Below are 14,801 nucleotides of genomic sequence, written 5' to 3' on the forward strand. Positions count from 1 at the left end.
AGCCAGTTTGGTGTAGTGGTTGAGTGCACGGACTCTAATCTGGGAGAACCGGGTTTGATTCCCCACTCCTCCACTTGCACCTGGCTGGACAACCTTGGGCAAGCCATAGTTCTATCAGAGCTGTCCTTGAAAAAAGAGCCGTATCTGTCAGAGCTCTCTCAGCCCCACCTACTTCACAGAGTGTCTGTTGTGGGGAGGGGAAGGGAAAGGAGTTTGTAAGCCTGCTCTAAGACTCTTTTGGGTAGTGAAGGGCGGGGTATAAATCCAATCTCTTCTTCTCTGGCTTAGTAGATGAGCCATCAATGATGCATGGTTAGCTGCTGTCCAGAAATCGTAGCACATGATTAGCTGTCGGCAAAGACCCGGCTTTCTCATCTCGTGCGTTCTGGTTTCTTCCCAGTCTCCTGGAGATGATGTTGGAGTCGGCCTTGACGGACATCAAGGAGTCCACTCCCGCCATGCTGCCCAGCCTCACCCAGAACGCACTGAAGCTCCTGCGCCTCCTTCAGGATTTCTTGTTCTCGGAGGGCCAGAGCAACCCGGCCTTGTGGAGCGAGAAGGTGGGTGGTTCCATCAGTATAATAAGAAGAGCCCTGCTGGGTCAGACCAGGGAGGGTCCCTCTAGTCCAGCCTCCTATCTCACACAGGGGCCAGCCAGTTCCTCTGGAGGGCCAGCAACAGGGCAGGGAGGCCGAGGCCTTCCCCTGAGAAGGACACCAGAAGAGCCCTGCTGGATCAGCCCAGTGGGGGTCCATCTAGTCCAGCCTCCTATCTCACACAGGGGCCAGCCAGTTCCTCTGGAGGGCCAGCAACAGGGCAGGGAGGCCGAGGCCTTCCCCTGAGAAGGACACCAGAAGAGCCCTGCTGGATCAGCCCAGTGGGGGTCCATCTAGTCCAGCCTCCTATCTCACACAGGGGCCAGCCAGTTCCTCTGGAGGGCCAGCAACAGGGCAGGGAGGCCGAGGCCTTCCCCTGAGAAGGACACCAGAAGAGCCCTGCTGGATCAGCCCAGTGGGGGTCCATCTAGTCCAGCCTCCTATCTCACACAGGGGCCAGCCAGTTCCTCTGGAGGGCCAGCAACAGGGCAGAGAGGCCGAGGACTTCCCCTGAGAAGAACACCAGAGGAGCCCTGCTGGATCAGACCAGGGAGGGTCCCTCTAGTCCAGCCTCCTATCTCACACAGGGGCCAGCCAGTTCCTCTGGAGGGCCAACAACAGGGCAGAGAGGCCGAGGCCTTCCCCTGAGAAGAACATCAGAAGAGCCCTGCTGGATCAGACCAGGGAGGGTCCATCTCGTCCAGCCTACCTGCTAGTTAGTTAGTTACTTTGTTGGATCTTTGTTCTTTGTAGAAGTTTGTTTATGATACTGATAAAAATAAAATTAAGAAAAAGAACTGTGTGACCAGTGTTCCCTCTAAGCTGAGTTAGTGTGAGCCAGCTCACATTTTTTTAGCCTCCAGCTCACACATTTTTGTCTTCGCTCAGGAAGGATGGCTCCAGAGCCAAACTAATGTACGCAGCAGCCAAATCGCTCACTCACAACTTTAATGCCAGGAGCTCACAAAGTAGAATCTTTGCCCATAAGACTCCACAGCTTAGAGGGAGCATTGGCCAGTGTTCCCTCTAAGGTGAGTCAGTGTGAGCCAGCTCACAGTTTTCTAGCCTCCGGCTCACAGATTTTTTTTTCTTAGCTCAGGAAAGAAGGCTCCAGAGCAAACTAATTTTATGCAGCAGCCAAATCACTTGCTCACAACTTTAATGCCGGTAGCTCACAAAGTAGAATTTTTGCTCACAAGACTCCACAGCTTAGAGGGAGCGTGGTGTATGACCTCAAGTTTCTATGACTACACACTGTTTAAAATTTTCTCTGTATGTATGAATTTTTTAAAAATCTCTTAACGTTTTTTAAAAAAAAACACCCGGTCAATACCGGTAAACGGATAGTGTTGCCAACCTCTAGGTGGGGCCTGGGGATCTCCCAGAATTACAACTGATTTCCAGATGACAGAGATCAGTTCCCCTGGAGGAAATGGCTACTTTGGAGGGCGGACTCTTCGGAGGGCAGACTCTTCGGAGGGCGGACCCACAGGGTCCACCCCACCCCCCAACCTGGAGTTGACAACTCTGGTTACAACCACGGTTGGAATTCCTCTTAAGTGGGCCGTCGTCCTTCCCTTTGCCCTGTGACTTCAGGTCTACGAGGGTGTCAACAGCCTGCTGGAGAAGTTGGCGGTCTGGTACCACTTGGCCAACGGGACTTCCGACTTGAAGGAGATGGCGCAGATCGGCCTGCGCTTGCTCGTCGGCTACATCGTGCTCGAGGATGCGCAGGTAAGAGACGAGATCGCGGCTGGGTCATTGTGCCAGCGGAGACCTTTCCAGCCTTCTTTTCCCACTTGGATGTTGGCAGACTCCCAAAGGTGTGAATCTCATAAGAACATAAGAGACGCCAATGTTGGATCAGGCCAAAGCCCCATCCAGTCCAACACTCTGTGTCACACAGTGGCCAAAAACACCAGGTGCCATCAGGAGGTCCACCAGTGGGGCCAGGACATTAGAAGCCCTCCCACTGTTGACCCCCCCCAAGCACCGAGAAGACAGAGCATCACTTGCCCCAGAGCCCCTATCTATACCTTGTGGCTAAGAGCCACTGATGGATCTCTGCTCTAATTCTATCTAATTCCCTTTTGAAGCCGTCCATGCTTGTAGCCGCCGCCACCTCCTGTGGCAGTGAATTCCATGTGTGAATCACTCTTTGGGTGAAGAAGTACTTCCTTTTATCCATCCTAACCCTACCGCTCAGCAATTTCATGGAGTGCCCACGGGTTCTTGTATTGTGAGAAAGGGAGAAAAGTACCTCTTTCTCTACCTGCTCTTTCCCATGCATAATCTTGTAAACCTCAATCATGTCACCCCTCAGTCGTCTTTTCTCCAAGCTAAAGAGCCCTAAGCGCCTTAACCTTTCCTCATAGGGAAAGTGTTCCAACCCTTTTATCATTCGAGTTGCCATTCTCTGCACTTTTTCCAAAGCTATAATATCCTTTTTAAGGTGTGGTGCCAGCAGAAGACTGGCAGACAGAGCTATGACTGTGCCTGATGGACCAATGGACCAACTCTATATAAGATAAATATGGGCAATCACGACCCAATCAGAAAACAAGTATAAAGACAACAGTCGTGGGAGTCTGACCCACAAATCAAGCGGTCCCCCAGACTTGCAAAGAAAAAGCTTCCTATGTATTACAATCTAAAGCACTACAACGTCGTTAATAAATCATAAGAAAACCCTTGTGCATAGGTACACCATCAACGTCGTCTCTGGATTATAGAACGACATTTCAAAATTGGATCTTCCTCAGGAGATATTAGAGTAGTACAGATGGTCTTCCACTGAGCGTCAGGTTCCCTAGTCAGGTCACACCACACAAGGCTTCATAAGAAGTTAACTGTTTATTAGTGGATTCGGAACTAAAGAACACGTGTACAGCTTGTGTCAGGAATGGCTGACAGTATAAGGGCCTCTGACTTATAGTAAAATGAAACATCCCCCCTGGAAGCGTAAGCCAATGGATATAATTCGCGCGGGCAAAAGCAAGCGGGGCAAAGCAAAAAAGCCGTTAGCTTTCCCAGCTGAATAAACTGCAGCTGGAGGCAACAAGGTCAAGCATGAGATAGCACTCAGTAGCTGGACAGGGAAGAGCAGAGAACGAGGAGGAGGGCACATTCCAGATCCACATTCCAGATCTATGACAGGGCTACTTGACACTGAGCCACAGTCCCTCACATAAAGCTGTCTTATAATGAATTGGAAACTAACTAACATGTAGGAATTGGCATGCAGAAGGTCCCAGGTTCAGCCCCAGCATCTCCAGCTAAAACGATCCATTGGGAGGTGATGTGAAAGACCTCTGCTCAAGGCCCCGGAGAGCCACTGCCAGTCTGAGTAGACAATATTGACCTGGGTGGACTGATGGTCTGATTCAGTATCAGGCAGCTGAACTGCAGGCTGTGGAAGGTCGGTAGTTCAGCAGTTCGAGACCCGAGTGTGCCGCATGACGGAGTGAGCTCCCGCCTCTAGTTCCAGCTCCTGCCAACCTAGCAGTTCGAAAGCAAGAAATTGCAAGTAGATGAATAGGTACCACTTCAGTGGGAAGGGAACAGCGTTCCGTGCACCTTGGTGTTTAGTCATGCCGGCCACATGACCACGGAAATGTCTTCGGACAGCGCTGGCTCCTTGGCTTTGAAACGGAGATGAGCACCGCAACCCTAGAGTCGGACTCTACTGGCTTTAGAGCAAGGGAACCTTTACCTTTACGCCTTTCTCCCGAGCAACTTGGGACCAGTGTTCCCTCTAAGCTGAGTGAGTGTGAGCGAGCTCACAGTTTTCTAGCCTCCAGCTCACACGTGTTTGTCTTAGCTCAGGAAGGATGGCTCCGGAGCAAACTAACTGATGCAGCAGCCAAATCGCTCGCTCACCACTTTAATGCCAGGAGCTGACGAAGTAGGATTTTTGCTCACAAGACTCCACAGCTTGGCGGGAGCATTGGGTGGGATGCATTTGCAGGATGGCGGGCTTGAATCTGAACCCCGCCCCCCCCCCCCCCCCGCTGGCCCCGATTCCTTCTGCAGCACGGACAGGACCCTTGCCTGCTCCGGTTTGCTGCCGGTGCTTCTGGTCCACCCATTTCCGTTTCCCTGCTCCAGCTGCAGTCCCTGGCCTACGCGAAGCTCCACAACTTCCTCCAGACGGCCTCGGCTCTCAAGAAGGAAGAAGCCTGCTACCTGCTGGGCAAGCTGGAGACTCCCCTCCGGCGCCTGCTGCACACCAAGTCGGAGGCCTTGTCCGGGCTGGTGCCCATCATCCGCACCCTGATGGACCAGTGTTACGAGGCCCTACAGCTCCAACACTTCCTCCCCTCGCTGCCCCCCACCAACGGCAGCGGCACCTTCTTCGAGGACTTCCAGGAGTTCTGCACCACGGCGGAGTGGAAGGCCTTCATGGAGAAGCAGGTAAGTGGCACCGGGCGAGAAAGAGAGCGCGCGGATCTCGTAGGGTCCGAAAGAAAGGAGCGCGGTCCCGGAGATCAGATAGAACAGCCTCTTACGACAGGCAGGGTTTAGGTTGGGTTGAGCACCATAACGCTGAGCAGGGCTCTTTTTGTAGCAGGAACTCCTTTGCATATTAGGCGACACACCCCTAATGTAGCCAATCCTCCAAGACCTTACAGAGCTCTTCTTACAGGGGCCACTGTAAGCTCTCGGAGGATTGGCTACATTAGGGGTGTGTCCTGGGCGACACACCCCAAAAAGAGTCCTGGGTGACACACCCCTAATGTAGCCAATCCTCCGAGACCTTACAGAGCTCTTCTTACAGGGGCCACTGTAAGCTCTTGGAGGATTGGCTACATTAGGGGCGTGTCACCCAGGACTCTTTTTGGGGTGTGTCGCCCAGGACACACCCCTAATGTAGCCAATCCTCCGAGAGCTTGCAGAGCTCTTACAGAGGCTACTGTAAGCTCTTGGAGGATTGGCTACATTAGGGGTGTGTCGCCCAGGGCTCTTTTTGTAGCGAGAACTCCTTTGCATATTAGGCGACACACCCCTGATGTAGCCAATCCTCCAAGAGCTTACAGAGCTCTTCTTACAGGGGCCACTGTAAGCTCTTGAAGGATTGGCTACATTAGGGGTGTGTCGATTAAGCTTCAAGAACATAAGAACATAAGAGAAGCCAACGTTGGGTCAGGCCAATGGCCCATCCAGTCCAACACTCTGTCACACAGTAGCCAAAAGTACCAGGGGGCATCAGGAGGTCCAGCATTGGGACCAGGACACCAGAAGCCCTCCCACTGTTACCCACCCCCCAAGCGCCAAGAAGACAGAGCATCACTTGCCCCAGACAGAGAGCTCCTCTCTGGCTGGCCACCGTGTGAGACAGGAGGCTGGACTAGATGGACCCTCCCTGGTCTGATCCAGCAGGGCTCTTCTGAGGTTCTTGTCAGGGGAAGGTCTCGGCCTCTCTGCCCTGTTCTTGGCCCTCCAGAGGAACTGGTTGGCCACCGTGTGAGACGGGAGGCTGGACTAGATGGACCCTCCCTGGTCTGATCCAGCAGGGCTCTTCTGAGGTTCTTGTCAGGGGAAGGCCTCGGCCTCTGTGCCCTGTTGTTGGCCCTCCAGAGGAACTGGCTGGCCCCTGTGTGAGACGGGAGGCTGGACTAGATGGACCCTCCCTGCTCTGACCCAGCAGGGCTCTTCTGGTGTTCTTATCATGGAAAGGCCTCGGCCTCTCTGCCCTGTTGTTGGCCCTCCAGAGGAACTGGCTGGCCATCGTGTGAGACGGGATGCTGGACTAGATAAACCCTTCCCTGGTCTGACCCAGCAGGGCTCATCTGAGGTTCTTATCAGGGGAAGGCCTTGGCCTCTCTGCCCTGTTGCTGGCCCTCCAGAGGGACTGGTTGGCCCCTGTGTGAGACAGGAGGCTGGACTAGATTGACCCTCACTCGTCTGATCCAGCAGGGCTCTTCTGAAGTTAATCTTTCTCAGGCCCTCACAGCATTATGTTAAACTGTCAAATTCTACTTTAAATGCCATTGGTGGCCACCCATGGCTGGTGTAACGTTTAATTTGCGTCTCAGAGGCGACTGAGGGGCTTAATTTGGGGGCATCGACCTGCCCTCAGGAGGTCAAAGCGGCTCCCTCACTCTCCCGTCTGGCTCTCCCTCGGCAGGTGCAGCCCAACATGACCCAGTTTGAAATGGACACTTTTGCCAAGAGCCACGACCACATGTCCAACTTCTGGAACTCCTGTTACGACGCCCTGATGAGCAGTTCGCTGAGGAGGGAGAAGGAGAAAGCGGAGAGCAGGAGGAAGTTCCAGGTCGGTGCGGTGGGGGGAGAGTTCGCCTGTGTTCGTGCAGAGGGCACAAACTTTAGTGCTTGTCTGCGCACACAGCATTTTGGTACCAGACCTGGCACTGGACCCCAAGAGCAGGGCCGGCTCACCCGCTAGGCAAACTAGGCATTTGCCTAGAGCGCGGGCCGGCCCTTAGGGCACCAAACTGGACCCCAGCGCCACGTGGGGGTGGCTGTGGAGGGCCCCCGCCCCCCTAGTTCTGATAAGAGTTGTCCTTGAATAAAGAGTCATTTCTGTCAAGAGCTCTCTCAGCCCCACCCACCTCACGGGGTGTCTGTTGTGGGGAGGGGAAGGGAGAGGAGTTTGTAAGCCCCTCTGAGACTCTGAGTGAAGGGCGGGGCATAAATCCAATCTCCTCTCCTCCTCCAATAGCGGCAGGGAGGAAATCTGAGCAAACATGTGATTATCTGAAAACCTATTATGGCATTGATGGCCGTCTTTAAGCAGCGGCCGGCCAAACGCTTGTCAGGGATGCTCTAGGCTGATCCTGCATTGAGCGGGGGGCTCGACTAGATGGCCTGGGTGGCCCCTTCCAACTCTGTGATTCGATGATTCCCCCGTCTGTCCCCGTGGGACCCCGTACTGCCTCCCGCCACTCAGCCAGATCCCCCCTCCGTTTTCCTTCCTTTCCTTGCCCTGTTGCGCTGTCGTGCCTTGAGTTCCTCCCCCATCCCGTTTGGCTAGGAGCTCGTCCTGGAACCGGTGATGAAGCGAGCCAAGTACGAGAACATCCGGCACACCAACATGCTGAAGCAAGTCAACAACCATCACAACACCGTCTTGAAGCAGTGGAGGGCTCTGAAGCGCCTGCTGACCTCCCAGCGCTCTGCCTGGGCCGACCGGTAGGGGGCTGCGTTTTTTTCTCCTCCAGCCGGGTCAGGATCTCTCTTGACAGAGTGATCTATCAGCCTAGACCCAGGGTTCCCCAACACAGCGCCCACCCAAACCTTTCCCAGTGCCCACCCAGTGTTTCTAGAGAGTGGATAGGGCCGGGTGGGACGCTTTCTAGCAAGGCTTCTGATTGGCCAACAGAGTTCTGATTGGTTGCGTGGATTTAGGGCCGCCAGGTCCCCCAGGGGGGCAGGGGTTCCCCCACTCAAAGGGCCCCCAATCCACCAGTCCGGATCTGGCTGGCGGGGGGAACCCCACCCCCGAAGTGGCCAGATCAGGCCAATGTGCCCGGCGCGATGACGTCGCCTGGAAGTGACGTCATCACACTGGGCATGTCACTGGGCGATGCTCTAGCAGTCACCCTGAAAACTCTATGGTACCACAGAGTTTTCATGGTGATTGCTAGAGCTAGATGTCCCAAACTGGGACCACCAGGGCTATTTGGGGGCAGGAACGCACAGGAACAGAGTTCCGGCTGGCTCCCAATTTGGCCACGCCCAGCAGGAACCTCATTAGCATAATAGGCCACACGCAACAGCAAAAACTCATTAGGATTGGCTACATTAGTGGTGTGTGGCCTAATATGCAAAGGGTTCCTGCTACAAAAAAAGCCCTGGGTTTTAACAACAAACAAGGTAAACAGAATAACAAGCAAAAAGTGGGTGTGGCTGGATAACCACACTTCTGGTAACAAGGGGGTGCGGCCTAATGTGCTAATGAGCTGTGCTGTCAGGGGTGTGGCCCAGTATGCTAATGAGTTCCTGCTGTTGGGTGTGGCCTATTATGCTAATGAGTTCCTGCTGGGCTTTTTCTACAAAAAGAGCCCTGCTTAGGACCTTTTCCCCCTTGAGGCCGAAGGTCTTTGCGTCTGAATCACCCCCTCCCCTTCTCTCTAGGAGCCCTCCGGAGATGCACTGGAAGCTCTCGAGTGCCGAGACCTACTCCCGGATGAGGCTGAAGCTGGTCCCCAATTACAACTTCGACTACCACGCGGAGGCCAGCGCTCTTCGCGACAACCTGGGTAAGGAAAGCATCCCGTTGGATATACCTGTTATCCACTGGGGAGAAGGAAGGAGGAGGAGACTGGATTTATACCCCATGGCCCTTCACTACCCGAAGGAGTCTCAGAGCGGCTGACAATCTCCTTTCCCTCCCCCTCCCCACAAGAGACACCCTGTGAAGTAGGTGGGGCTGAGAGAGCTCTGAGAGAACTGCATTTGAGAGAACAGCCCTGAGAGAACTTGTGACTGACCCAAGGTCACCCAGCAGCTGCAAGTGGAGGAGGAGTGGGGAATCAAACCCGGTTCTCCTAGATTAGAGTCTGCGCACTTAACCACTGCACCAAACTGGGTCAAAGGGGTCAGTGCTCACCTCTGCAGCCTCCCCACCACAGACACCCTGTGAGGTAGGTGGGGCTGAGAGAGAGCTCTCTCGAGAACTGCACTTGAGAGAACAGCTCTCGGAGAACTTGTGACTGACCCAAGGTCACACCAGCAGCTGCATGTGGAGGAGGAGTGGGGAATCAAACCCGGTTCTCCCAGATTAGAGTCCGCCGCGCCTAACCACTACAACCAAACTGGCCACTGGCCACACAAAGACAGCCGCCTGGTCCCCACTCCCGGCATGATGAGGCTTCCAAACCGGCCGTTGCTTAGAGTGGGTTCCTCCTCCTTCCAGGTGCCGATTACTCACCCAAGACGGCAGAGGCCTTCCCCCTGGCAGTGGCCAAGGAGGCGAAGGTCAGTAAAATGCAGGACGACCAGCTGGCGGAAGAGGAACTCCTGTTCCCGGACAACCAGTAAGTTGTTGGTTCTTCCCTGTTGCAGCGCACCTTTGGATAGAAACGTAGGGAGAGCCCTGCTGGATCAGACCAAAGGCCCACGGAGTCTGGCATTGCGTTCACACAGCGGCCGACCGGCTGCCTCTATTTCTTTATTATTATATTTATTTTTCGCTCAGGGTGGGTTACAACATTTTAATAGACGCAGTAAAATTTAAAACACTTCAAAATATATCAGGTCGGTAGTCACGCTTGCCGTTGGGAGGGATCCGGCCCATTGATGACTCTTGGGCTCTTTTTGTAGCGGGAACTCTTTTGCATATCAGATAACACGCCCCCTAATGTAGCCAATCCTCCGAGAGCTTACAGAGCCCTTCTTACAGGGGCCACTGTAAGCTCTTGGAGGATTGGCTACATTAGGGGTGTGGCAGGGCTCTTTTTGTAGCAGGAACTCTTTTGCATATTGGAGCTCTTGGAGGATTGGCTACATTAGGTGACACACCCCCTAATGTAGCCAATCCTCCAAGAGCTTGCAGAGCTCTTCTTACAGGGGCTACTGTGAGCTCTTGGAGGATTGGCTTGGTGGTAGAGCATCTGCCTGACATGCAGAAGGGTCCCAGGTTCAATCCCCAACATCTCCAGTTAAAAAGGACCAGGCAGGAGGTGATGGGAAAGACCTCAGCCCGAGACCCTGGAGAGCTGTAAAGAGGGGCTGTGGCTCAGTGGCAGAGCATCTGCTTGGCATGCAGAAGGGTCCCAGGTTCAATCCCTGGCATCTCCAGTTAAAAGGACCAGGCAGGAGATAATGTGAAGGACCTCAGTCTGAGACCCTGGAGAGCGGCTGCCAGTCTGAGTAGGCAATACTGACCTTGATGGACTGTCGGTCTGATAAGGCAGCTTCATGTCTTCATGACTAGTAGCCGTCGATAGCCCTGACCTCCATGAATTTGTCTATTACGCTCTTAAAGCCTTCCAAGTTGGAGGCCACAACTACATCCTGTGGCAGCCAGTTCCACAAATAGACCATACATGAAACATGAGCCAGCAGAGTGATCTGGTAGCTGAAAAGGCGAATGCGATTTTGGACTATATCAACAGAAGTACAGTGTCCAGATCACGCGAAGTGATGGTACCGCTTTGCTCTGCTCTGGTGAGACCTCACCTAGAGTATTGTGTTCAGTTTTGGGCAATACAATTTAAGAAGGATGCAGACAAGCTGGAATGTGTGCAGAGGAGGGCAACGAAGATGGTGAGGGGTCTGGAGACCAAGTCCTGTGAGGAAAGGTTGAAGGAGCTGGGTATGCTTAGCTTGGAGAGGAGACGACTGAGAGGGGATATGATCACCAGCTTCAAGTACTTGATGGGCTGTCATCTAGAGGATGGTGAGAGTTGTTTTCTGTTGCCCCAGAAGGTTGGAGCAGGACCATCAGGTTGAAATGAAATCAGAAACGTTTTCAGCTAAACATTAAGAAGAACTTCCTGACAGTCAGAGCGAAGAGCGGTTCCTCAGTGGAACAGGCTTCCTCGGGAGGTGGTGGGCTCTCCTTCTCTGGAGGTTTTCAAGCAGAGGCTAGACGGCCATCTGACACAATGCAGATTCTGTGAACTTAGGCAGGTCACAAGAGGGAGGGCAGGAAGGGTTGGTTGCCTCAGTGCTTGGTTCTTGTGGCCTTTTCTTACATGCGCAAGGAAATGCCGATCACCCCTTTGGGGTCAGGAAGCAATTTTTCTCCAGGCCAGTTTGGCCGGAGATCCTGGAGATTTTTTTGCCATCTTAAGGGCATGGGACAGGGGTCACCGGGGGGGTATGGAGGGGGAGGTATTTGTGAATTCCCTGCCTTGTGCAGGGGGTTGGACTAGAGGACCCCGGAGGTCACTTCCAACTCTGATTCTGTGAAATTAACTATGCGCTGGGCAAAGAAGTGCTTCCTTTTGGGTGCGTAGAACGCGAGGGCCTCCCCCAGGCTGCTGGGCTTTGGGAACGATGGAGGGGGTGGCTTCTAGGCCACGCTCCGGGCGATGCTGACCGCCAGCCTCCCGTCCCTCCTAGGGTGGAGAACAAGGAGCAGAGTCAGCGCGAGAAGCTGGTGATCTCGGAGGACTGCGAACTCATCACCACCGTGGCCGTGGTCCCGGGACGCCTAGAGGTCACCACCCAGCACCTCTACTTCTATGACGGCAGCAGTGACAAGGAGGAGACCGAGGAAGGTATCGGCGGTGTGTGTGTGTGTCCGTCCATCTCTCTCAGCAGGGGTCGTTTTGTAGAAAAAGAGGGGCAGGGGCTCATTAGCATAAATCATTAGCATAACTTATTTGCATATGCCCCACCCCCTGACATCACCGGACATGTGATCAGAAGGCAACACCCACCATTCAGGCAGGCTCCACTGGACTGTTCTGGATTGCTAGCTATTGGGAGGGGGAACGTGCAGATCTGTCCTCGCAGAGGAGGGAGAGCTTTTACCTGAATAAAACGTGGTCTTAAAGGTGCCACTGGACTGTTTTGGATTGCTAGCTATTGGGGGGGAGGGGAAACGTGCAGATCTGTCCTCGCAGAGGAGGGAGAGCTTGTACCTGAATAAAACCTGGTCTTAAAGGTGCCACTGGACTGTTTTGGATTGCTAGCTATTGGGGGAGGGGAACGTGCAGATATGTCGTCACAGAGGAGGGAGAGCTTGTACCTGAATAAAACTTGGTCTTAAAGGTGCCACTGGACTGTTTTGGGCCGGGGTGCCGGGGTGGGGCTCTGCAACTTACCTGGCTGCTTCTTGCTCTGACTGAGGGCTGCTGGCAGCAGGGGGTGGCGCTTGTTGCATGTGCCCGTCCCCTGGGCTCTTTACTGCCGGAGCTCCGCTCCTGTGCGCTCCTGCAGGAAATGACCCCTGTCTCCCAGCATGCTCTGCAGCTGGGGTAGTCAACGGAGTGAATTGTGTTCCTGCTGTGGTCCCTTTCTGCCCCGCATGTCAGTCTGGGGCCAATCAAGACTAGGTTCTTGGTAGTGACCAACAGTCATTCCCCCTCACTGTAACCAACCCCCAGCAGTAAAACTGACACTTCGGATTTGGCAGAGATTGCTTATAAAGTTTAAAGCACTCGGGGTTCAGGGATAGAAAGCAGTCAATTTCTGACAGGCAACTTTGGCCTAAAACTCTTTTCCTGTTTGTTGCAATAAATAGCTGAAGAACTTTATTCTCCTCACTAGCACTTCGCTCGTGTGTTCTTTTCGGGCCTGGGAACATTCGAGACACGTTTGTGGTACAGTGTGGTGTGACTTACAAGGGTCAGGCCCAGCATAGAGAGATAGTTGTGTCCAGTGTTCCCTCTAAGCTGAATTTGTGTGAGCTAGCTCACAGTTTTTTAGCCTCCGGCTCAAACATTTCTGTCTTCGCTCAGGAAGGGTGGCTCCAGAGCAAACTAATTTATGCAGTGGCCAAATTGCTCAGTCACAACTTTCATGCCAGTAGCTTACAAACTAGGATTTTTGCCAGTAGCTTACAAACTAGGATTTTTGCTCACAAGACTCCACAGCTTAGAGGAAGCATTGAGAAGCTAGGATCTGGGCGACGTAGAGGAATTTCACATTACCCTTTTTAACTCGTTTTGAAGCCATTTTTGATTCGTCGTGGAGTAAACCGGTATAGGATCTGAAGCGGTTTGCCATTTCAGACTGCACTGCTTTTTCCCACTTTTTCCCCACCGTTTTTCGCCCGCACGGGCGATTTCCGGCTTTTTTTTTTTTTAATGTTCGCTTTAGAGCGCTATAGTGCTATATCACAACACTCCAGACATTCCAATGGGGTTGATATAATGCTGTTGTGTTATAGCGTTATAGCACTATAAAGCGAACGTTCCCCCCCAAAAAAAAAGGCGGTGGGCGGAAAACGGCGGGGAAAAGCACATCGGAACTGGGAGAGGAAACTGAAGACTACTTGGAAGCGGTTGACAGGTAAAACGCTTCAGCCCCGTTTCCTAAACGGGACAGAAGCGTTTGTGTGTTAAATTACAAATATATTCCGGTAGGGAACCGGTTCTAAAACGGTTCTGTCTGAAATGACAGACCAGAAACCGTTTCGGAACCGTTCCCGTTCCTCTTGCGGATTATATCGTCTGTCTGAAATTCCTCACAGTTTCAAGGCCGCACTCAGCCATGACACTTGCTGGGGGGGGGGGGGCCTTTGGGAACAGTCACTCTCATCCTCACCTACCTCGCAGGCCTGTTGTGGGGATGAAAAGGAGAACAGTGACTGCCGCCCTGACTTCCTTAAAGGGCAGGTGGAATAAAAATGATACCTGAATAGGTAAGAGCGTGTTTCATCTCCAGCAGGGCTATTTTTGGGCAGGAACGCACAGGAACGGGGTTCCGGCTGGCTTCAGAATTGGCCACGCCCACTACAGCCAAAACCTCTGCGTGTGTGGCTACAGAGGGAAGGCCTGGAGAGCGACCTCCCCCCCCCCCGGCGACTCCAAGGCAGGCGGGCCATGGGGGGCCCTGCCTCCCTGTGCCTTCCCTGGCCTGTCCAGTCGCAGAGCACCCAGGCAAGCCAAGGGAAGGCTAATGAGCTGTGCTGTCAGGGTGTGGCCTATTATGCTAATGAGTTCCTGCTGGGCTTTTTCTACAAAAAAAGCCCTGATCTCCAGAATCAGCCCAGGCAGAGGACTGAAGTAGGTCTGGTTTCTCACATGTTGTGTGTGTTTGTTTTCCTGGTTGGTGTATCTCTTCCGACTTGTGAACCCCGGAAAGAATGTAAGCAAACGCATTTCAGCAGAGTGAACCATCTTCTGTGTGGGGGGTGGGATCGGGGTGATCTGTTCAAGGTTGTTGACTTCTGGCTCGTGCCTCAATCATAAGGAAGCCCCTCCTCTGCCTTCCGGGGTCTGGCGTCCCCCGCTCAAAGAGCAGGGGGTCTTTCCTCCTTGTAATCCCTGGCTGGTGGTGAACTGTGGCTCAGCTGCCAAGATTGGCTACGTGGGAAGGGGGAAGAGAAGCTAGAAAAACTGAGCATGCACTGCATCCATTTTGCTTGTCTGTATATGAGAGATTAAGTGCTGTGCCCCCTTTTGCCCCCCCCAACCCAGGGATCGGGTATGATTTCAAGCGCCCCCTGTCTCAGCTGCGGGAACTGCACCTCCGCCGGTACAACCTCCGCCGGTCTGCTCTGGAGTTCTTCTTCATTGACCAAGCCAACTACTTCCTCAACTTCAAGAAGAAGGTGAAGGTTTA

The 14,801-nt window shown here is 53.4% G+C and overlaps 1 protein-coding gene across 1 annotated transcript in view; it reads left to right on the forward strand.

The window, feature by feature from the left end:
* The window catches only part of NBEAL2 (neurobeachin like 2), a 176,406-nt gene that overhangs the window by 129,903 nt on the left and 31,702 nt on the right, over positions 1 to 14,801 (forward strand). The window contains exons 29-38 of the mRNA XM_015407333.1: positions 401 to 560; positions 2,193 to 2,330; positions 4,704 to 5,009; positions 6,724 to 6,873; positions 7,594 to 7,751; positions 8,697 to 8,850; positions 9,498 to 9,583; positions 10,835 to 10,849; positions 11,631 to 11,788; positions 14,657 to 14,790. Of these exons, the coding sequence (XP_015262819.1) occupies positions 401 to 560; positions 2,193 to 2,330; positions 4,704 to 5,009; positions 6,724 to 6,873; positions 7,594 to 7,751; positions 8,697 to 8,850; positions 9,498 to 9,583; positions 10,835 to 10,849; positions 11,631 to 11,788; positions 14,657 to 14,790 (1,459 nt within the window). The remainder of the gene's footprint in view (positions 1 to 400; positions 561 to 2,192; positions 2,331 to 4,703; positions 5,010 to 6,723; positions 6,874 to 7,593; positions 7,752 to 8,696; positions 8,851 to 9,497; positions 9,584 to 10,834; positions 10,850 to 11,630; positions 11,789 to 14,656; positions 14,791 to 14,801) is intronic.

This window comes from Gekko japonicus, unplaced genomic scaffold, assembly GCF_001447785.1.
Source record: "Gekko japonicus isolate JY-2015 unplaced genomic scaffold, Gekko_japonicus_V1.1 scaffold2770, whole genome shotgun sequence".
Taxonomy (NCBI): Eukaryota; Metazoa; Chordata; class Lepidosauria; order Squamata; family Gekkonidae; genus Gekko; species Gekko japonicus.